A 20,725-nucleotide genomic window follows, 5' to 3' on the forward strand; every position below is an offset into this window, starting at 1 on the left:
CACACACACACACACACACACACACACACACACACACACACACACACCCCTTGCCCAACTAGCTTACTATAAGTGCCTTTAGAGCAAAATATGAATTTTGTGTCTTTCTATATCACCCACAGGGTTCTCAAAGCCTAGCCAAATTAATAGTTTCACTTGCTAGTTCATCTAATCTCCTTATTTTCTAGACAATGGAGTAGCCAGGGCTTGGTCTCTCACCTCTTTTTAGCTATCTCAATTATCTCTTCCAGTCTCAGGGCTTTAAAGGCTGATGACTCCCAATTTTATATTGCCAGACCAGATCTTTCCTATGTTAATACTCCAGAATCTTCTAGCCAACTGCCTACTTGACAATTCTTCTAATATACATCTCAACTTGACATATCATGAGTAAAATTCCTGATCTTCCTTAAACCTGTTCAACTCATAGCCTCCCTGTCTCAATTATCGACAATTCCACTATTCCAGCCGTGCAGGCCAAAAATTTGAAATCTTGATTCCTCCTTCTCTCTGACCTCACCTTCAATCTGTCAAGAAATACTGTTGGCTCCACCTTCAAAATATTTCCAAGATCCCAGCAACTGCACTGTGAAGCAATTTAATAGAAATGGAAATTTATGTTTATACAAAAAACCTACAGTTGAATGTTCATAGCTGAATTCAGAATAGCTACCAGATGTCTTTCAATGGGCGAATGGATAAACAAATTGTGGTATATACATACTATGGAATGCTAGTTAGTAATAAGAAAAGAGAACCAATTATTGATACATGCAACAACTTTGATGAATCTCCAGAGAATTATGCTGAGCAAATAAAGCCAATCTCAAAAGGTAACACACTGTATATGACTTCATTTATATAGCATTCTTCAAATAACGATATTACAGAAATGGGGAACAGATTACTGATTGTTGCAAGGGGTTAAACTGGAGGTTAGGAGTGGAAAGATGGTGGGGAGACAAATGAGTATGGTTATAAAAGGGCAGTAAGAGGGTCCTTGTGATGGTGGAACTGTTCCATATCTTGACTGTAGTAGTAAATACACAAACCTACACATATAATAAAATTGGGGAGAATTAAAAAATACACACAAACGTACAAAGTAGTAGAAGAAGATATGGAGATGTCATACAGAGTGATGTAAGTCAGAAAGAGAAAGACAAATACCGTATGCTAACACATATATATGGAACCTAAGAAAAAAAAAATGTCATGAAGAACCTAAGGGTAAGACAAGAATAAAGCCACAGACATACTAGAGAACGGACTTGAGGATATGGGGAGGGGGAAGGGTGAGCTGTGACAAAGCGAGAGAGAGGCATGGACATATATACACTACCAAACGTAAGGTAGATAGCTAGTGGGAAGCAGCCGCATAGCACAGGGAGATCAGCTCGGTGGTTTGTGACCACCTAGAGGGGTGGGATAGGGAGGGTGGGAGGGAGGGAGGCGCAAGTGGGAAGAGATACGGGAACATATGCATATGTATAACTGATTCACTTTGTTATAAAGCAGAAACTAACACACCATTGTAAAGCAATTATACTCCAATAAAGATGTTAAAAAAAAAGAGCATTAAAAAATGAATAATAAAAGTAAAATATATTTTATTTTTCGTATTCTTAATTGATCTAACATATAACCATTTGTTCAAAATAATAACAGCAACAATGCATTCAGTGATGATATCTTACAGATTAGTGATATTAATGACAGCAACGTCATATGGAATGGAAAGGAGGAACTGGGAATACTCTGCCCTGAGGTACTTTCACTATCAGTGAAGTAGTATAGTGTTAATTGAAAATGGACTTCAAAAAGTAGTAAAATGGGGCTTCCCTGGTGGCGCAGTGGTTGAGAGTCCGCCTGCCAATGCAGGGGACACGGGTTCGTGTTCCGGTTTGGGAAGATCCCACATGCCGCGGAGCGGCTGGGCCCGTGAGCCATGGCCGCTGAGCCTGCGCGTCCGGAGCCTGTGCTCCACAACGGGAGAGGCTGCAACAGTGAGAGGCCCGCGTACCGCAAAAAAAAAAAAAAAAAAAAAAAAGCAGTAAAATGTACATTGTAGACTCAAGTATAACTACTAAATAAAGTTAAAAAGAAAAGTGTAATAGATATGCTAAGAGAGGAGAAAAAACAGAATCCTATAAAATGCTCAGTCAAAAACAGAGGAAGCAAAAAACCAGCAAGACAAAATAAAGAACAAGTTCAATGAATAGAAACAGTAACAAATATGGTAAAAATATGATTCAACTATATCAATAATCTCTTTAAACATCAAAGGCCTAAATATACCACACGAAAGACAGAGACTATCAGTGGATTAAAAAAAAAAAAAACGAAAAAACATTAAAGTTGCACAATGTTATAAATCAATTACATCACAATTTAAAAACATAAAAATAATTTAAAAAATAAGTTTTAAAAAGACCCAACTCTATATAATCTAAAAGAAACCATTTAAAATTCAAAGACACAGATACATTAAAAGTAGGGATGGAAACATCAGGAAAACTACAGACCAGTATCCCTGATAGATACTGATGCAAAAACCCTCAACAAAATACTAGCAAACCAAACTCAAAAGTTCATTGAAAGGATTATATACCTTATAAACATTACCAAGTTTTTTTTTAAACTTGTATACAGCAAAGTGATTCAATTATACATATACACGTATCTATTCTTTTTCAAATTCTTTTCCCATTTAGGTTGTTACATAATATTGAGCAGAGTTCCCTGTGCTATACAGTGGGTCCTTGTTGGTTAACCATTTTATTTATTTATTTTTAAATTGAAGTATAATTGCTTTACAATGTTGTGTTAGTTTCTGCTGTACAATGAAGTGAATCAGCTATATGTATACATATATCCCCTCCCTCCCAGTACCCCCCATCTCACCCATCTAAGTCATCAAAGAGCAACAAGCTGAGCTCCCTGTGCTATACCCCAGCTTCCCACTAGCTATTTTACACATGGTAGTGTATTTATGTCAAACCCAATCTCCCAATTCATCCCACCCTCCCCTTCTCCTGCTGTATCCACACGTCCATTCTCTATGTCTGTGTCTCTATTCCTGCCCTGCAAATAGGTTCATCTGTACAATTTTTCTAGATTCTACATATATGCCTTAATATACTATATATTTTTTTCTCATTCTGACTTACTTCACTCTGTATGACAGACTCTAAGTCCGTCTGCATCTCTACAAATGACCCAATTTCGTTCCTTTTTATGGCTGAGTAACATTCCATTGTATATATGTACCACATCTTCTTTATCCATTCATCTGTCGATGGACATTTAGGTTGCTTCCATGTCCTGGCTATTGTAAATGGTGCTGCAATGAACATTGGGGTACATGTGTCTTTCTGAATTATGTTTTTCTCAGGTTACATGCCCAGTAGTGGGATTACTGGGTCATGTGGTAGTTCTATTTTTAGTTTTTTAAGGAACCTCCATACTGTTCTCCATAGTGGCTCTATCAATTTACATTCCCACCAACAGTGCAAGAGGGTTCTCCTTTCTCCACACCCACTCCATTTTAAATACAGCAGTGTGTACATGTCAATCCCAAACTCCTTAACTATCCCTACCCCTCACCCTTTCCTCTGGTAACCGTAAATTTGCTCTAAGTCTGTTTCTGTTTTGCAGATAAGTTCATTTGTATCATCAGACAAGTTCATTTGTATCATTTCTTTTTAGATTCCACATATAAGCGATATCATGCAATGTATCTCTTTCTCTGTCTGACTTAACTTCACTCAGTATGATAATCTCTAGGTCCACCATGTTGCTACAAATGGCATTATTTCATTCTTTTTAATGGCTTAGTAATATTCTGCTGTATATATGCACCACATCTTCTTTAGCCACTCCTCTGTTGATGGACATTTAGGTTGCTTCCATGTCTTGGCTATTGTAAACAGTGCTGCAATGAACACTGGGGTGCATGTATCCTTTTGGACCATGTTTTTCTGCAGATATATGCCCAGGAGTGTAATGTAAATTGGCACAGCCACTATGGAGAACAGTATGGAGGTTCCTTAAAAAACTAAAAATAGAGCTACCATATGATCCTGTAATCCTACTCCTGGGTATATCTCTGGAGAAATACCAAGTTTTATACCTGGAATGCAAGGGTGGTTCTACATATGGAAATCAATCAATGTAATACATCACATTAGCAACAAGAAGGACAAAAATCAAATGACCATCTCAACTGATACAGAAAAAGCATTTAACAAAATTCAACATTCTTTCATGATAAGAATGCTCAACAAACTAGAAATAGAAGAAAACTGCCTCAACATAATAAGTTGTATGTGAAAAGCCCACAGTTAACATCATACTCAATGTCAAAAAACTTAAAGCTTCCCCTCTAAAATCAGGAACAAGGCAAGGATGCCCTCTCTTGCCACTACTATTAAAACAGTGTTTGAAACCCTAACCAGAACATTTACAAAAGAAAAATAATAAAAGACATTCAAATTGGAAAAATAAGTAAAATTATTTCTGTTTACAGATGAGATGATCTTACATGTAGAAAAACCTGAAGAATTAAAAACAAAAAAAACCCCACAAAGCCCTGTCAGAAATAAGAAACGATTTCAGCAAAGTTTTAGGATACTAAAACAAAATGAATACAAAAATTGATTGTATTTCTATAAACTAACAATGACCAATCAAAAAAGAAAGCAATCGGGCTTCCCTGGTGGTGCAGTGGTTGAGAATATGCCTGCTGATGCAGGGGACACGGGTTCGTGCCCCAGTCCAGGAAGATCCCACATGCTGCGGAGCGGCTGGGCCCGTGAGCCATGGCTGCTGGGCCTGTGCGTCCGGAGCCTGTGCTCCGCAACGGGAGAGGCCACAACAGTGAGAGGCCTGCGTACCGCAAAAAAAAAAAAAAAAAAGTAATTTCATTTACTATATATAGCGCCAAAAAGGACAAAATACTTAGGAAAAAACCTAACCAAGGAGGTAAAAGACTTGTACACTGAGAACTATGAAACACTGCCAAAAGAAATCAAAGATAGAAATAAGTGGAAAGACCTCACGCTCATGGACTGGAAGACTTAATAACATTAAAATGTCTGTACCACCCAAAAGTCATCTACAGATTCAATCCAATTCCTATTAAAATCCCAATGGCATCTTTTGCAGTAATAGAAAAACAAAATCCTAAAATCCTATACAGAATCTCAAATACCCCAAAGAGCCAAAACAATCTTGAAAACAGAAGGACAAAGTTGGAGGTTTCACACTTCCTGATTTGAAAACAAGCTACAAAGCAACAGGAATCAAGACAGTATGGAACTAGCATAAACACAGATATATAGACTAATGGAACAGAATAGAGAAACTAGAAATAAACCCTTATGTGTATTTTCAACAAGGGTGCCAAGACTACACAATCGGGAAAGGATAATCTCTTAAGCAAATGGTGCTGGGAAAACAGGATATTCACAGGCAAAAAAAAAAAAAAAAAAAGACGAGGGACCCTTACCTTACACCATACACAAAAATTAACTCAAAATGGATCAAAGTCCTAAACAGAAGACCACAAAAATCCTAGAAGAAAATATAGGAGAAACACTTCAGGACACGAGCATCGGCAACATATTTGACCTTTGGTGACTAGCTTACTTCACTTAGCATAATGTTTTTGAGGTTCATCCATGTTCTGACAAGTGACAGAATTTCTTTCTTTTGATGACATCAAAAAGCTCAAGTGACTACAGCAAAAAGAGACAAATGGGACTACATCAAACTTTTAAACTTCTGAGTGTTAAAGGAAATTAAAGCATAAGCTAACTTGTATGTGAAATCCTTTTTTTAATTAAAAAGAAGGTCAAACTCACAGAAAAATAGAGTAGAATTATGGTTACAATGGGTTGGGGTGTGGGTGAAATAGAAAGATGCTGGTTAAAGGGTACATGCCTTCAGTCATGAGACGACATAGTTCTGGGGATCTAATGTACAGCATGGTACCTATAGTTAATAGTACTGTATTGTATACTTGAAATTTGCTAAGAGAGTAGATCTCAAGTGTTCTCACCATGCACATACAAAAAAGGTAATTATGTGAGGTGATGAATATGTTAATTACTTCTTAGGGCAATCATTTCACAATTTATACATAACAGATTATTACATTGAATACTTTAAATATATGCAGTTTTGTCAATTATACTTCATAAAACTGGGGGGAAAACGTCCAACAAAAAAACCCCTCAAAACAGAAAAAATAGCTATGTAAATCAGTTTAATGTTACATATTTTTTTTATAAAATAAAGGAATGGAGAACAATATACCATACAAAGACTGAGCTAAAGAAAACTGAAGTAGTTACATTAATTTCAGACAAAGAGGACTACACAGCAAGAATAATTATCAGGGATAAAAAGGGACATTACAGACATTACATAATGAAAAAGGGATCAATTCTCCAAAGATACATAATAATTCTTAAGGTGTATGCACCTAACAACAGAGTCAAAATATTTGAGGCAGAGACTAATGGAATCGGGCTTCCCTGGCGGTGCAGTCGTTGAGAGTCCGCCTGCTGATGCATGGGACACGGCTTCGTGCCCCGGTCCGGGAGGATCCCGCATGCCGCAGAGCGGCTGGGCCCGTGAGACATGGCTGCTGGGTCTGTGCGTCCGGAGCCTGTGCTCCGCAAAGGGAGAGGCCACAACAGTGAGAGGCCCGTGTACCTCAAAAAAACAAAACCAAACAAAAAAAAAACTAATGGAATCACAAGGAGGAACAGACAAATCCACTATTATATTTAGAGATTTCAACAACTTTTCATCAGTTATCAGTTATTGATAGATCCAGCAAGCAGAAAATCAATGAAGGACATAGTTAAACTGAACGACACTATTAATCAACTGGATCTAATTAACATATTTACAGAAAATTTTACCCAACAGTTGAATATGTATTTTTCTCAAGCTCATATAGAACATTAGTCAAGATAGACCTAATTCTGGGCCATAAAACATACCCTAGCAAATTAAAAAGAAGAGACATCATACAAGGTATGCTCTCAGACCACAAGGGAATTAAACTAGAAATCAGTAACCGAAAAACAGTCAGAAAAAAAAAAAAAAAACAAAAAACTTGGAGCATAAACAACATACTTCTAAGTACCAACTGGGTCAAAGAAGTCTCAAGAGAAAATAGAAAATATTTTGAGCTAAATCGATATTTGTGGATGCAATGAAGGCAGTGCTTACAGGGAAATTTATAGCAATGATTGCATATATTAAATAAGAAGAAAATCCAAAAGCAATATCTAAGTTTGCAACTTAGAAAAGTAGAAAAAGAACAAATTAAATCCAAAGTAAGCAGAAGAAAAGAAATGTAAATTAGAGATGAAACTGAAAACAGGAAATCAACAGAGAAAAATTAGCAAAATCAAAAGATAGTTCTTTGAAAAGATCAATAAAACTGATAAAAATCTAGCCAGGTTAGCTAAGAAGAGAGAAGACATAAATTACTAATATCAAAAGCAAAAAGATGTCATCATCACAGATCTCATGGACATTAACAGATTAAAGGAATATCATGACAAACTCTGTACTCACAAATTTGATAACATAGATAAAATGGGCCAATTTCTTGAAAAACACAATCTACTAGAACACACACAAGGAGAACTAGATAATCTGAAAAGGTCTGTATCTATTAAACAATCTGACATACAATTAATCACCTTCCAAAATAGAAAGCACCACACCCAGATGAGTTCATCGGTGAATTCCACCAATCACTTAAGGAAGAAATTATATCAATTCTCTACAGTCCCTTCCAGAACACAAAAACAAAGGGAATATATATCCCAACTCATTCTTTGAGACCAGTATTACCCTAATACCAAAAACAGAAGACATTACAAGAAACAAAAGCTACAGACCAATATCTCACATGAACATAAATGCAAAAATCATCAACAAAATATTAGCAAACTGATTCCAACAATGTATAAAAAGAAGTATACACCAAGACCAAGTGGGATTTAGTCCAGGTATGATAAGCTGGTTCAACGTTTAAAATTAATTAATATAATCCAGTCCATCAACTGGCTAAAGAAGAATTATCTGATCATATGTATAGATGTAGAAAACGTATTTGACAAAATCCAACATCCGTCCATGATGAAAAAAAGAAAAAAACAACTCTTAGCAAACTAGGAATAGAGGGGAACATCTTCAACTTGATGAAGAACATCTACAGGGACTTCCCTGGTAGTGCAGTGGTTAAGACTCTGTACTCCCAATGCAGGGGGCCTGGGTTCGATCCCTGGTCAGGGAACTAGATCCCACATGCATGCCGCAACTAAGAGATCGCATGCCACAACTAAGGAGCCTGCCTGCCACAACTAAGACCAGGCGCAACCAAATAAATAAATAAATTTTAAAAAAAAGAACATCTACAAAAAATTCTACAGCTAACTTTATACTTAATGAGGAGAAACTATGTTTTCCTGCTAAGATCAGAAACAAGCCAAGAAAAACTTGAGACTCTCACCACTCCTATTCAAGATTGCATGTGCAATAAGACACCCACCCCCCAAGAAAATAAAGGGTATACAAACTTGGAAAGAAGTAAAACTATCTTTGTTCACAGATGACATGATTGTCCATGTAAAAAATCCCAAGGCATCAAAAACGAAAAACACCCTGGAATTAATAAGGGACTATAGCAAGATTGCTGGATACAAGATTAAGGTACAAAAGTCAAGTGCTTTTTTATATACCAGCAATGAACAATTTACATTTGAAATTAAAAAACAATAAAATTTACATTAGTACACAAAAAAAGAAAAAAAAGGAATATTAGGTACAAAGCAAACAAACTATATAAAAGATTTATATGAGGAAAACTATAAAGCTCTGAGGAAAGAAATCAAGGATCTAAATAAATGGAAACATATTTCATGTACATGGAGAGGAGGACTGAATAGTCAAGATGTCAGTTCTTCCTAACATGATCTATAGATTTAATGCAATCCCAATCAAATCCCAGCAAATTATTTTGTGGATATGGAACAGTCAACACAATACTGAAGAAGAGTCAAAAGATTGACACTAACTGACTTCAAGACTTATTATAAAGCTAGAGTAAAAATGGATACGATATTAGAGAAAGAACAAACAAATAGATCACTGGAACAGAACAGAGAGTGCAGAAATAGCCACAGATACAATTAACTGAACTTTGACAAAGGAACAAAGGCATTTAAAAGGAGAAAGGATAGTCTTTTCAACAAATAGTGCTGTAACAACTGAACAGCAAAGAAATGAATCTCGACACCGATCTTACATCTTTCACAAAAATTAACTCAAAATGGATCACATATCTAAATGTAAAAGGCAAAACTATAAAACACTACAAGATAATATGGGAGAAAATTTAGGTGTCCTTGCATTTGGCAGTGACTTTTTAGATGCAACTCCAAAAGCACAATCCATGAAAGAAAAAAGTTGTAAATTGGACTTTTCACTAAAATTAAAAATTTCTGGTCTAAGACACTAATGAAAAGACAAGTCACAGACTGGGAGAAAAGCACTGTAAAACACTTATATCATAAAGAATTGTTAACTAAAATATACAAAGAACCCTTAAAACTCAATAGAAGAAAACACTCAACCATTAGTAATGGGCAAAAGACTTGAAAAGACACCTCACCAAAGAAGATATAGAAAGAAAAGATGCTCAACATCGTATTTCATCGGGAACTGCAAATTTAAACAACAGTGAGATACTACTGCACTCCTATTAGAATGGCTAAAACCCAAAACACTGATAACACCAAAGGCTGGTAAGGGAACTCTCATCAATGCTGGTGGGAATACAAAATTATTCTGCACAGTCACTTTAGAAGATAATTGGGGAGTTTCTTGAAAAATTGAACCATACTCTTACCATACAATCTAGCAACTGTGCTACTTGGTATTTACCCAAATGACCTGAAAACTCATATCCACACAAAAACCTGCACATGAATGTTTACAGCAACTTTATTCATAACTGCCAAAACCTGGAAGCAACCAAGATGTCCTTCAATAAGCAAATAAAAAAAAACCAAAATGTAGTATATGCATATAATTGTATTTTTTCAGAGAGAAAAAGAAATGAGCTATCACGCCAAGAAAAGCTATGCAGGCACATTAAATGCATACTGCTAAGTGAAAAAAGTCAATCTGAAAAGGCTATGTATGTACTGTTTGATTCCAAGTATATGACATTCTAGAAGAGGCAAAACTACAGAAACAGTTTTTAAAAAAATCAATGGTTGTCAGGGTTGAGGTGAGGAAGGGAGGGATGAATAGGTGGAGCTCAGGAAATTTTTAGGGCAGTGAAACTATTCTGCATGACACTGTAATGATGGAAACATGTCATTATACATTTGCCAAAGTCCACAGACTATACACCACAAATACTGAACCATAATGCAAACTGTGGACTTTAATTACTACTAATACATCAATATTGCTACGATTGTAACAAATCTACATTAATGCAAAAGGTTGAAAATGGGGGAACTGAGGAGAAGAGTGTATACAGGAACACTGTACTTTCCATTCATTTTTCTGTAAAACTAAAACTGCTCAAAAAATAGTTATCTGTTAAAAAGAGAAAATTTCAAATTAAAAAAAAATTCTAGTGGGTAAAGAAATTCAACAGACAGGGACTTCCCTGGTGTCACAGTGGTTAAGAATCTGCCTGCCAATGCAGGGGACACAGTTTCGAGCCCTGGTCCGGGAAGATCCCACATGCCAGGAAGTAACTAAGCCCGTGCACCACAACTACTGAGCCTGCTCTCTAGAGCCCAAGAGCCACAGCTACTGAAGCCCGCGCACCTAGAGCCCGTGCTCCGTAACAAGAGAAGCCACCACAATGAGAAGCCCACGCACCACAATGAAGAGTAGCCCCCGACTGCCACAACTAGAGAAAGCCCACACGCAGCAACGAATACCCAACGCAGCCAAAAATAATAATTAGTTAATTAATTAAAAAAAAGAAATTCAACAGACATTTCTCCAAAGAACACATACTAATGGCCAATAAAAGATGAAGAGATGCCCATTAGCCACCAGGAAATTTAAATCAAGACAAGATGTATCAGTTTACTCTAAGACAGATACCATCAAAAACCAGATAATAACAAGTATTGGCAATGATGTGGAGAAACTGCAATGTTTATCCAGTGCTTGTGGATTGTAGAATGGTACAGTGGCTTTGGAAAACAAGTTCGCACTTCCTCATAATGTTAAGCACAGAGTCACCATATGACCCACCATACTTCCAAGTATATACCCAAGAGAACTGTTAAAAAAAAAAAAAGTCCCCACAAAAACTTGTATGCAAATGTTCAGAGGAGCATCATTCATTATAGCCAAAAAATGAAGACAACTCAGATGTTCATCAACTGACAAATGGATAAACAAAATGTAGCATATCCATAAAATGGAATATTATTCATCCACAAAAAGTACTTAAGTAATGAGACAGTACAATGTGGATGAACCTTGAATACATTATTCCAAGTGAAAGAAGACAGAAACAAAAAGGTCATATATTATGATTCCATTTATATGAAATGTCCAGAATGGGCAAATCCATAGAGATAGAAAGTAGATTAGTGATTGCCAGGGCCTAGGGGAAGAGGAGGATGAGGAGGGACTATTAATAAGAATTGAATAGGGAACTATTAAAAGAGTTCCTTCTTGAGGTGATGAAAATATTCTAGAATTAGTAGTGACAGTTGCACAACTCTGTGACCATACTGAAACCAATGTATATACTTTAAAAGGGTGAGAGAGTGTTTACTTTAAAAGGGTGAAATTTATGGTATAGGAATTATATCTCAATAAAACTGTTAATAAAAAAAGAATCAAGCAGCTGACCATCCACAAAAATTGCAAAGCCTTCAGTGAAACTAGTCAAAAGAGCAGATCTAACTCCGGCTGCTAAACACTTCTTTGGAACTTACCACAGAAATATAGGAATTTGAAAAGGTATAAACACTAAAGGATAATAAAATTAAAAGAAAAAAAGTGAGAAAACTCAGAAGTGTACTATGCCTCATATTTAAGTTTTATTTTCTTTTTTCTTTTTACCTTTTGACCCCCTTCACCTATTTCTCCCACCTCCTGCCTCTGGCAACCACCAATCTGTTCTCTATATCTACAAGCTTGTTTTTTGTTGTTGCTGCTGTTCATTTTTTAAGATTTCATACATAAGAGAGAGCATATGGCATTTGTGTTATTCTGTCTGACTTATTTCACTTAGCATAATGCCCTCAAGGTCTATCCATGTTGTCACAATGTCAGGATTTCCTTCTCTTTACGGCTGAATAATGTTCCATCATACACACAACACACACACACACACACACACACCACAATTTCTTTATCCATTCATCCACTGATGGGCACTTAGGTCGTTTCCATATCCTAACTATTGTAAATAATGCTGCAATGAACATGGGGTACATATATCTTTTCAAGTTAGTTATTTTCATTTTCTTCAGATAAATATCCAAAAGTAGAACTGCTGGATCCTATGGTAGTTCTATTTTTAATATTTTGAGGAACCTCCATACTGTTTTCCATAGTGCCTGTACCAATCTACAGTCCCACAAACAGCACACAAATGTTCCCTTTCTCCGCATCCTTGCCAACACTTGTTATTTCTTGTCTTTTTCATAATAGCCATTCTAACAGGTGTGAGGTGATATCTCATTGTGGTTTTAATTTGCCTTTCCCTGATGATTAGTGATGTTGAGCATCTTTTCATGTACTTGTCAGCCATCTGTATGTCTTCTTCAGGAAAATGTCTATTCAGGTCCTGTGCCCATTTTTTAATTGGATTGTTGGGGTTTTTTCTTTATATTAGCCTGTTATCAGACATATGATTTGTGAATATTTTATCCCATTCAGTGGGCTGCCTTTTCATTTTGTTGATGGTTTCCTTTGCTGTGCAGAAGCTTTTTAGTTTGATGTAGTCCCACTTGTTTATTTTTGCTTTTGTTGCCTCTGGTTTTAGTGTCAGATTCAAAAAATCATCACCAAGACCTACATCAAGTAGTTTACCATTTATGTTTTCTTCTAGTTTTATGGTTTCAGGTCTTAAACTCAGGTCTTTAATCCATTTTGAGTTAATTTTTGTGTATGGTATAAGACAGTTGTCAAGTTTCATTCTTTTGCATGTGGCTCTTCAGTTTTCCCAACACCATTTATTGAAAAGGCTGTCCTTTCCTCACTGTATATTCTTGCCTCCTTCACTGTAAATTAATTGACCATGTGTGGGTTTATTCCTGGATTCTCTATTCTGTCCCACTGATCTATGTGTCTGGTTTTATGCTAATACTATATTGCTTTAATTGCTGTAGCTGTGTAATATAGTTTGAAATCATGAAGCATTATATCTCCAGCTTTGTTCTTCTTTCTCAAGAATGCTTTGACTATTTGAGGTTTTTGTGGTTCTATACAAATTTTAGGATTATTTGTTCTATTTCTTTGAAAAATGACATTGGAATTTTGATAGGGATTGCAGTGAATCCGTAGATTGTTTTGGGTAGTATGGACATTTTAACAATATTGATTCAATCCACAAGCACATAATATCTTTCCATTTATTTGTGTCTTCAACAATTTCTTTCATTAATGTCTTAGAGTTTTCAATATACAGGTCTTTCATTTCCTTGGTCAAATATATTCCTAGGTATTTTATTCTTTTCAGTGCAACTGTTAATGAGATTGTTTTCTTTATTTCTCTTTCTGATAGTTTGTTATTAGTATACAGATATGCAAGAGATTTGTGTGCACTGATCTGTATCCTGCAACTTTACTGAATTGGTTTATTCTAACAGTTTTTTTTTTTTAATGGAGTCTTTAGGATTTTCCATATGTAATATTATGTCATCTGCAAACAGTGACAGTTTTATTTCTTCCTTTCCAATTTGGATGACTTTTACTTCTTTTTCTTGCCTAATTACTCTGGCCGCCTTCTATTAAGTTTTATTTCTCTTTCTCTCAAGCCATTCAAGCCACTGAAAGGCAGAAAGAAGACATTCAGGACCACAATATCATGCCTCCATTTTTTCTCTCTGGAATAATGGAGGCAATAAAACTATATATAATTTTAAAGCAAAATCAATAGGATCCTTACCAATAAACCTTTGTACAGTCTCTGAAAATTCAATTTGAAAAAACATTTTACCAGTCATCCTACATAGGCACTTGGGAAAGTAGCATAAAATAGTCTATATCCTTAGGAAGTTTGGTATGTCAACTATGAAAATGTGCCTCTCAGATATCCCACTGCAGGAAACATTATTGACCAATGGTCCCAGCTGCTGAACTCTCAAAGCTATTCTCTTGTTTGGGGCCAAGCCAAGCTTCTCATGAGCTGTTCCCTGCCGATGACTCAGCATGGCAGACATATTTAATGAAGCTCTTTTCCCAGGAGACACTGGACTCCTCTGATGGTTCAACCTTGCACTGAAAAAAATCCAAAGTAAATAGCAGTTTGTAATACTTCAGAAGCCTAAAATTAAAACCAATAGAACTTAATTATAAGGAGTTTTAAAATTCAGTAAATGTTCTCATAATACATTGTTTCATTTGATTCACACAATATTGGAGTAAAAAGGGAGCACAATACTTATTGAGTTCTTTTTTTTTTTCTTCTTTTTTTTTTTGCGGTACGCGGGCCTCTCCTGTTGCGGAGCACAGGCTCCGGACGCGCAGGCTCAGCGGCTATGGCTCACGGGCCCAGCCGCTCCGCGGCATGTGGGATCTTCCTGGACCGCGGCACGAACCCGTGTCCCCTGCATCGGCAGGCAGACTCTCAACCACTGCGCCACCAGGGAAGCTCCTTATTGAGTTCTTTTATGCACCAAACACTGGACTGGGGCATTGCTGTAGTAACAGCATTCCCATTGTACACATGATGAAATTGAAGCTCATGAAGTTAATGGATATACTTAAGCTTACAAAACTAATAGTGGACCAAGGTCTTATTTCTCCTTTGTTGTCTCCAGAATATCATACAGAAAATAATCATATCCCTAAGGACTGAGCCCAGACATTCTCTCTCCTCACTCTCCAAAATGGTATATATTAAAGTAGGGCTCAAATTCTCTATTCACAACAGAACAACAGTGACACTTCACTTCACCCCCACATCCTAACTACAGAACAAATGAAACTAAGCAGGACACCTGAAACCTATGACTTGGTTCAAAGGAGAACTGAAATTAATAGTTAATGAAGCTAAGATTACTAATTAATTAAAATGTAGCTTACTGATTTTCAAATTGGAAAAGCCAGCCCCAACAACCATCTGTAGCCTTTGGGATTGATTAATCTTCTCCCTGCTCTAATATCAAAGGTCTCCTACATTAGGTACCTAGCTGGACTCTACCCCTAACACCACAATAGCATTTTCTATCACAAGCACTTTCAAACTGGCCAATTGAAGTTGCTTAATTTTAGTTATTTGCCACAGTATGATGGGTCCAGAAGGATAAAAGTATTCAAATTGTAAGTAAAACACTACTGAAATGAAACTTGTTACACCAGAAATTCTTTTAAAAAAAAAAAGGTTCAGTATCTTAGATATAGTTTTCATGACTACAGTGCAGGGATAATTACTCTTGTTTTCTTTCTATCTCTGACCATTCTTTCTCTTCTTGTTTTTTCACCACAACAAACTGCCTCTCACTGACACCAGCAGGTTAAGCATGTTGGTTTATGTAATTGTGCAAGAAGATCCTATTCCACCTTTTCCTGAAAATATGTAATTATTTAATGCAAAATACATGATTATTTAATCCTAGGTAGCAGCTATGTAAAAATTACAAATGTGAAACTACAGAATTTTAAGTTGTCAGAAAAAATGCCTATTTTATGATAATCAAGAGAAATGAATCGGTCAATACACCAAATTTTATATTTTTGGAAACAGCTAACATTTAGCAAGGAGAACAAAGAATACTTAAGTTTCACAAAGAAAAGGTGATACACTGGAAAGAACTGAGCCTGGTGTCACACAGCCTGCCACATTATAGCATTTAGCAGAAAAAAGTAAAAAGAAAAACAAAATTATATAATAGCAACAGAAGCAATAAAATAAGCTTAATAAGAAATGTCAAAGCCTATATAAGTAAAACTCCTAAAAGATACAAAAGTAAACTTGAACAAACGGAAAGGCATCTCTTATTCCTGGATAAGGTAATTCAGCATCATGGACAGGTGATTTAACTCCCTAAGTTAGTTTATAAAGTTGATGAAATTCCAATTAAAAATATCAATGAGCTTTTTCATGGAGTTAGTCAAACTGATACCAAAGTTCATCGGGAAAAATAAACATCCAAAAATAGCTAGAAAAACATGAAAAAGAAAAGCTACATGGGTGGATTAGCCCTACCAGACACTGAAATATACTATAGAGCTCTATAATTAAAACAATGTGGTACTGACTTAGATATATGCAAATGACCTAGTAGAACAGAATGGAAAGTCCAGAAATTGACCAAATTACCGTGGAAATTCAGCATATAATAACAATAGCATCTCAAATCACTGGAACAAACATAGACTTTTTAATAAATGAGATAAATGATTAATGATTTAGAAAGGATAAAATTAGATCAATAACTCATACCATACATAGGAATAAACTCCACAAACGGGAACAAACTTCAAATGGATCAGGGATCTAACTGTAAAAAGTGAAAACTTACAAGTGCTAGAAAATATGGATGAATTTCTCTTTAACCTGAGGAAAAGGCTTTCTATAAGGCTTTATAAGGAAGAGGCTTTCTAATCACAACTAAAATCCAGATATGATAAAAATGGACATTAAACACATGAAAGGATGTTAAACTACATTCATAAGATTGTAAATTAAAACTACAATGAGATACCATTTCTCACCTATCAGATTGGCAAAAACTGAAAAAGTAAATCAATGCACGTTGTCAAACCTTGTTGGTAAATAGGCATTCATATATTACTAGAGAGAATGCAAATCTGTACAAGCTCTTATGCAGGGGAATTTAGCAGTATCATACAAAACTACATATATGTTTATGTTTTCATTCAGCAGCCCTAGTTCTCTTAATTTATTGTGAAGATACACATCTAATAATAAATACCTATGCACAAAGTTTTTCATAACAGCCCCCTTGGAGATGACAAAATATTGAAAAGTAATTCAATATCCATATATAGAAGAATGGTTGGAATCAACTCTGCAATACTATGAAGCTCTAAAACGGATGAGAAAAATCTCTGAACTGATATGACTTTCAGGAACTATAGTTAACAGAAAAAGAAAGTACAAAAGAGTATCTCTAATACTACACTTTGTGTAAGAAAGAAAAAAAGAGAACTACAGTCTACCCTCTGCATTCATGGATTCCGCAACCAGGGATTCAGCCAAGCTGGGATCAAAAATATTCAGGGGGGAAAAGCTCTGGAAAGTTCCAAAAATCAAAACTTCAGTTTGCCACATCAGCAACTATTTACATAGTATTTAAATTGTATTTACAACTATTCACATAGCATCAACAAGGTATTATAAGTATTCTAGAGATGGTTTAAAGTATATGGGAGGATGAGCTTAGGTTACATGGAAATACCACACCATTTTATATACGGAACTAGAGCATCTGCAGATTTTGGTATCCACTGGGTGTCCTGGAACCAGTCCACTGTGGATACCAAGGGATGATTGTACACTTACTGCTCATTTGTGCAAAAGAAACCCAGAAAAAATAAATCAGAACATAATGAGATTGGCTATCTAGAGGGAGTGAGTGGAAACAAGACAGAGGGAATGACATTTGTGTATCTCTGACTTTTAGAACCACATTAGCGTTTCACAGACTGAAAATATAAATTTTTTTTAAAAAGTCAAAAAGAATGGGGATAAAGTTCTACAAAGGGATACATACAAAAACAGATGAACCAAATTGTATTTCAGTTGAATAACTTAACTATGATAAAGGGAAAAATTAAATTTTTTTTAAAAAGCAAGAAAGGGCTTCCCTGGTGGCGCAGTGGTTGAGAATCTGCCTGCCAGTGCAGGGGACACGGGTTCGAGCCCTGGTCTGGGAAGATCCCACATGCCACGGAGCAACTGGGCCCGTGAGCCACAACTACTGAGCCTGTGCGTCTGGAGCCTATGCTCTGCAACAAGAGAGGCCCATGTACCGCGATGAAGAGTGGCCCCCGCTCACCGCAACTAGAGAAAGCCCTCGCACAGAAACGAAGACCCAACACAGCCATAAATAAATAAATAAATACATTTATCTAAAAAAAAAAAAAAAAAAGCAAGAAAAAGAAGAACTAACCGAAGTATCTTCTGAACAGAATATACTGGTTTGATACAGCAATGATAAAATATAATAAAGCACTCTGGAGTCAGACTGCTTGGATTCAAATACCTGCCCATCTATCCACTTGCTAACTGTATGACCCTGGACAAGTTAATTTATAATCTCTTTGTGTGTAGGTTTCCTTATCTGAATAATAACAGTACCAATATCACAGGACTAACAGTAAAGCTCCTATAAAACTACTCATGTAAAAGCCTTAGATCACCTGGCATATTTTAAGGATTTGATAAGTATCTGCTATCAGCAACTATTAATTCAAAAACACATTAAATGTGTGGATATCCTGGAGACACACATAATAAAAATGGAGTCCTTGTCATGAAAAAATTTGGAATTTCCTAGTTTATGAACAATAAGTGTTCAAGGAATCTAGACTAGCAAGATCCATAGGGCTGGCTGGAATCATCTGGGAAATTTCATAAAGGAAGAAACTGACATGGATCTTTATATATGCACACGGTTTAGAGAGCAGGAGAATGCAAGTGACAGAAGGGAAACTGAACAAAAGCAGAGAGGCCATAAAAACCAATATATCTCAAAGATAGTGATACATAAGGTTTGTAAAAGCTGAATATCTGGAGATAAGGCAAGACTATAGAAGCTCCCGAATGTACAATTAAAACTGGGCAGGCTTTATTTTCTAGGCTATGAGGAACCCATAGAAGATTTGTGTGTAGGAGAAACAACATGACCAAACTGAACTGTGGGATTATTCTAATGTTGGTATACAGAAAGACTGGAAGTGAGAAGATCAGAGGCAAGAGTCTTACTAGTCGTTAAGCCAAATAATGACAAAGGTCTGGCTAGAATAGCAGTGATGAGAAAAGGAAAGAAGGTATAGCTCAACAAGGCAGTTGGCGGGGTGGGGTGGGGGGAATCAACCAAATTTGGTAATCACTGGATATGAGGTATGAGAGAATGAAAGAGCCTGAATGACAGGTAAATGAGAAAACCATTAGAAGGAAAGAGCCACAAGGAATGGGAGCCAATAGAGAGGATTTCCTTTAAGATTGAAAGTTTAAGTCAGAGTTAGATAAGAAACCTTGCCAATATGAAATAACAGTACCTTCAGACTGGGCAACATGGTACTAGTGCTTGGGAGAGAGAGAATTGAAGACAAAAACTTCAGAATTTTTTTTTTAAATCTCTTTAGAAAGTTCAGGACATTCTGGAGCATACAGACACTAGGCTGTGTGCTATTTCAGAGCAGTGATCACCTCTTATTTTTTTTTTAATCCCTCAATGTTTAGCACAGTTCCTAGTACACAGGAGACTCTCAGTAAAATGTTGCACAGGTGGGAAGAGTAGGGAAGGGAACAGAGTTGCATGGCTTGTTAATGGCAGAGCCTTGATTAGAGCGCAGGTCTCACTGATTCTCCACTATACCATAACGTACAGGTGACTCTGACCATCTATGTACAGGACACCCTAAAGAGACGGTGTAAGAAATAAAAATAAGCTGAACTGTGGGGAGTACTGCTTTCTAGGGGCAGATGAAAGGGAGACATAAGAAGATAGCAAAGAAAGGTCAGTTATGGGGGAAAAAAATGATAGTGTTATATCACTGACTCAAAGGAAATTTTTCAAGAGAGGAAGCATAGTCAACTGTACCAAATGATCATATGCTACAGGTAATGTTTCTCTGGTCTCCTACACCAATGACAACCAAGGCAGAGAAAGGTCACATTTTAAAATAGAAATTAAAATCTACATTTCACAGCATTTTAAATACATATGTCACTCACAGCAGTTCAAAAAAAAAATACTGCAATATTCAGTAAATTTTATCTCTACATAATACACAATGTGAAATAAAGTCACTACAGTAGTTGAGCTGAATAAAAATTTGTTCAATAAATGAAATTTAAAGCAAAGAGAAACAACTGAAAAAATAATTATTTACATGTATTGACAGCAACAAAATACATGAAATACTGAAGGTCTTACCTTAAATCTCTTGTCCTGTAATACTTTCTTGATGGCAACCAGCTCTCCTGAATCACAAAGTTTGGCTTGATATACCACACCAAATGACCCATTCCCAATCACTTTAGTGTCTGTATAGCTGACTTCTTGTGGCCTGTCTGGACCCTGCCCAGGAGTTGCCACCACTGTGGTCACCTTGCTGCCATCCTTGTCTCCTAAAAGAAATAAGGGATAGATAAATGAGAACTGTAAAGAATTCAACAGAGAAAACTGCCAAAGTATACCAAGTAAACTATATTCTTTACTACAAATTATTTTTAAATGCTCATCTTAGTTTATCACATAGTATTACTTCAACTATTTGTTTCAATTAT

General features: G+C 36.1%; 1 protein-coding gene across 9 annotated transcripts in view; it reads right to left on the minus strand.

Moving 5' to 3' along the window:
* GSK3B (glycogen synthase kinase 3 beta) overlaps window positions 1–20,725 on the minus strand; it is a 202,189-nt gene that overhangs the window by 113,035 nt on the left and 68,429 nt on the right. For all 9 annotated transcript variants that reach the window (XM_027105772.1, XM_027105799.1, XM_027105768.1 and 6 more), the window contains exon 2: window positions 20,373–20,566. In XM_027105772.1, coding sequence (XP_026961573.1) covers window positions 20,373–20,566 — 194 coding nt within the window. The remainder of the gene's footprint in view (window positions 1–20,372; window positions 20,567–20,725) is intronic.

The sequence above is a fragment of the Aethalodelphis obliquidens genome, unplaced genomic scaffold (genome assembly GCF_003676395.1).
Source record: "Aethalodelphis obliquidens isolate GAN/ISIS:26980383/991018 unplaced genomic scaffold, ASM367639v1 scaffold1, whole genome shotgun sequence".
Taxonomy (NCBI): domain Eukaryota; kingdom Metazoa; phylum Chordata; class Mammalia; order Artiodactyla; family Delphinidae; genus Aethalodelphis; species Aethalodelphis obliquidens.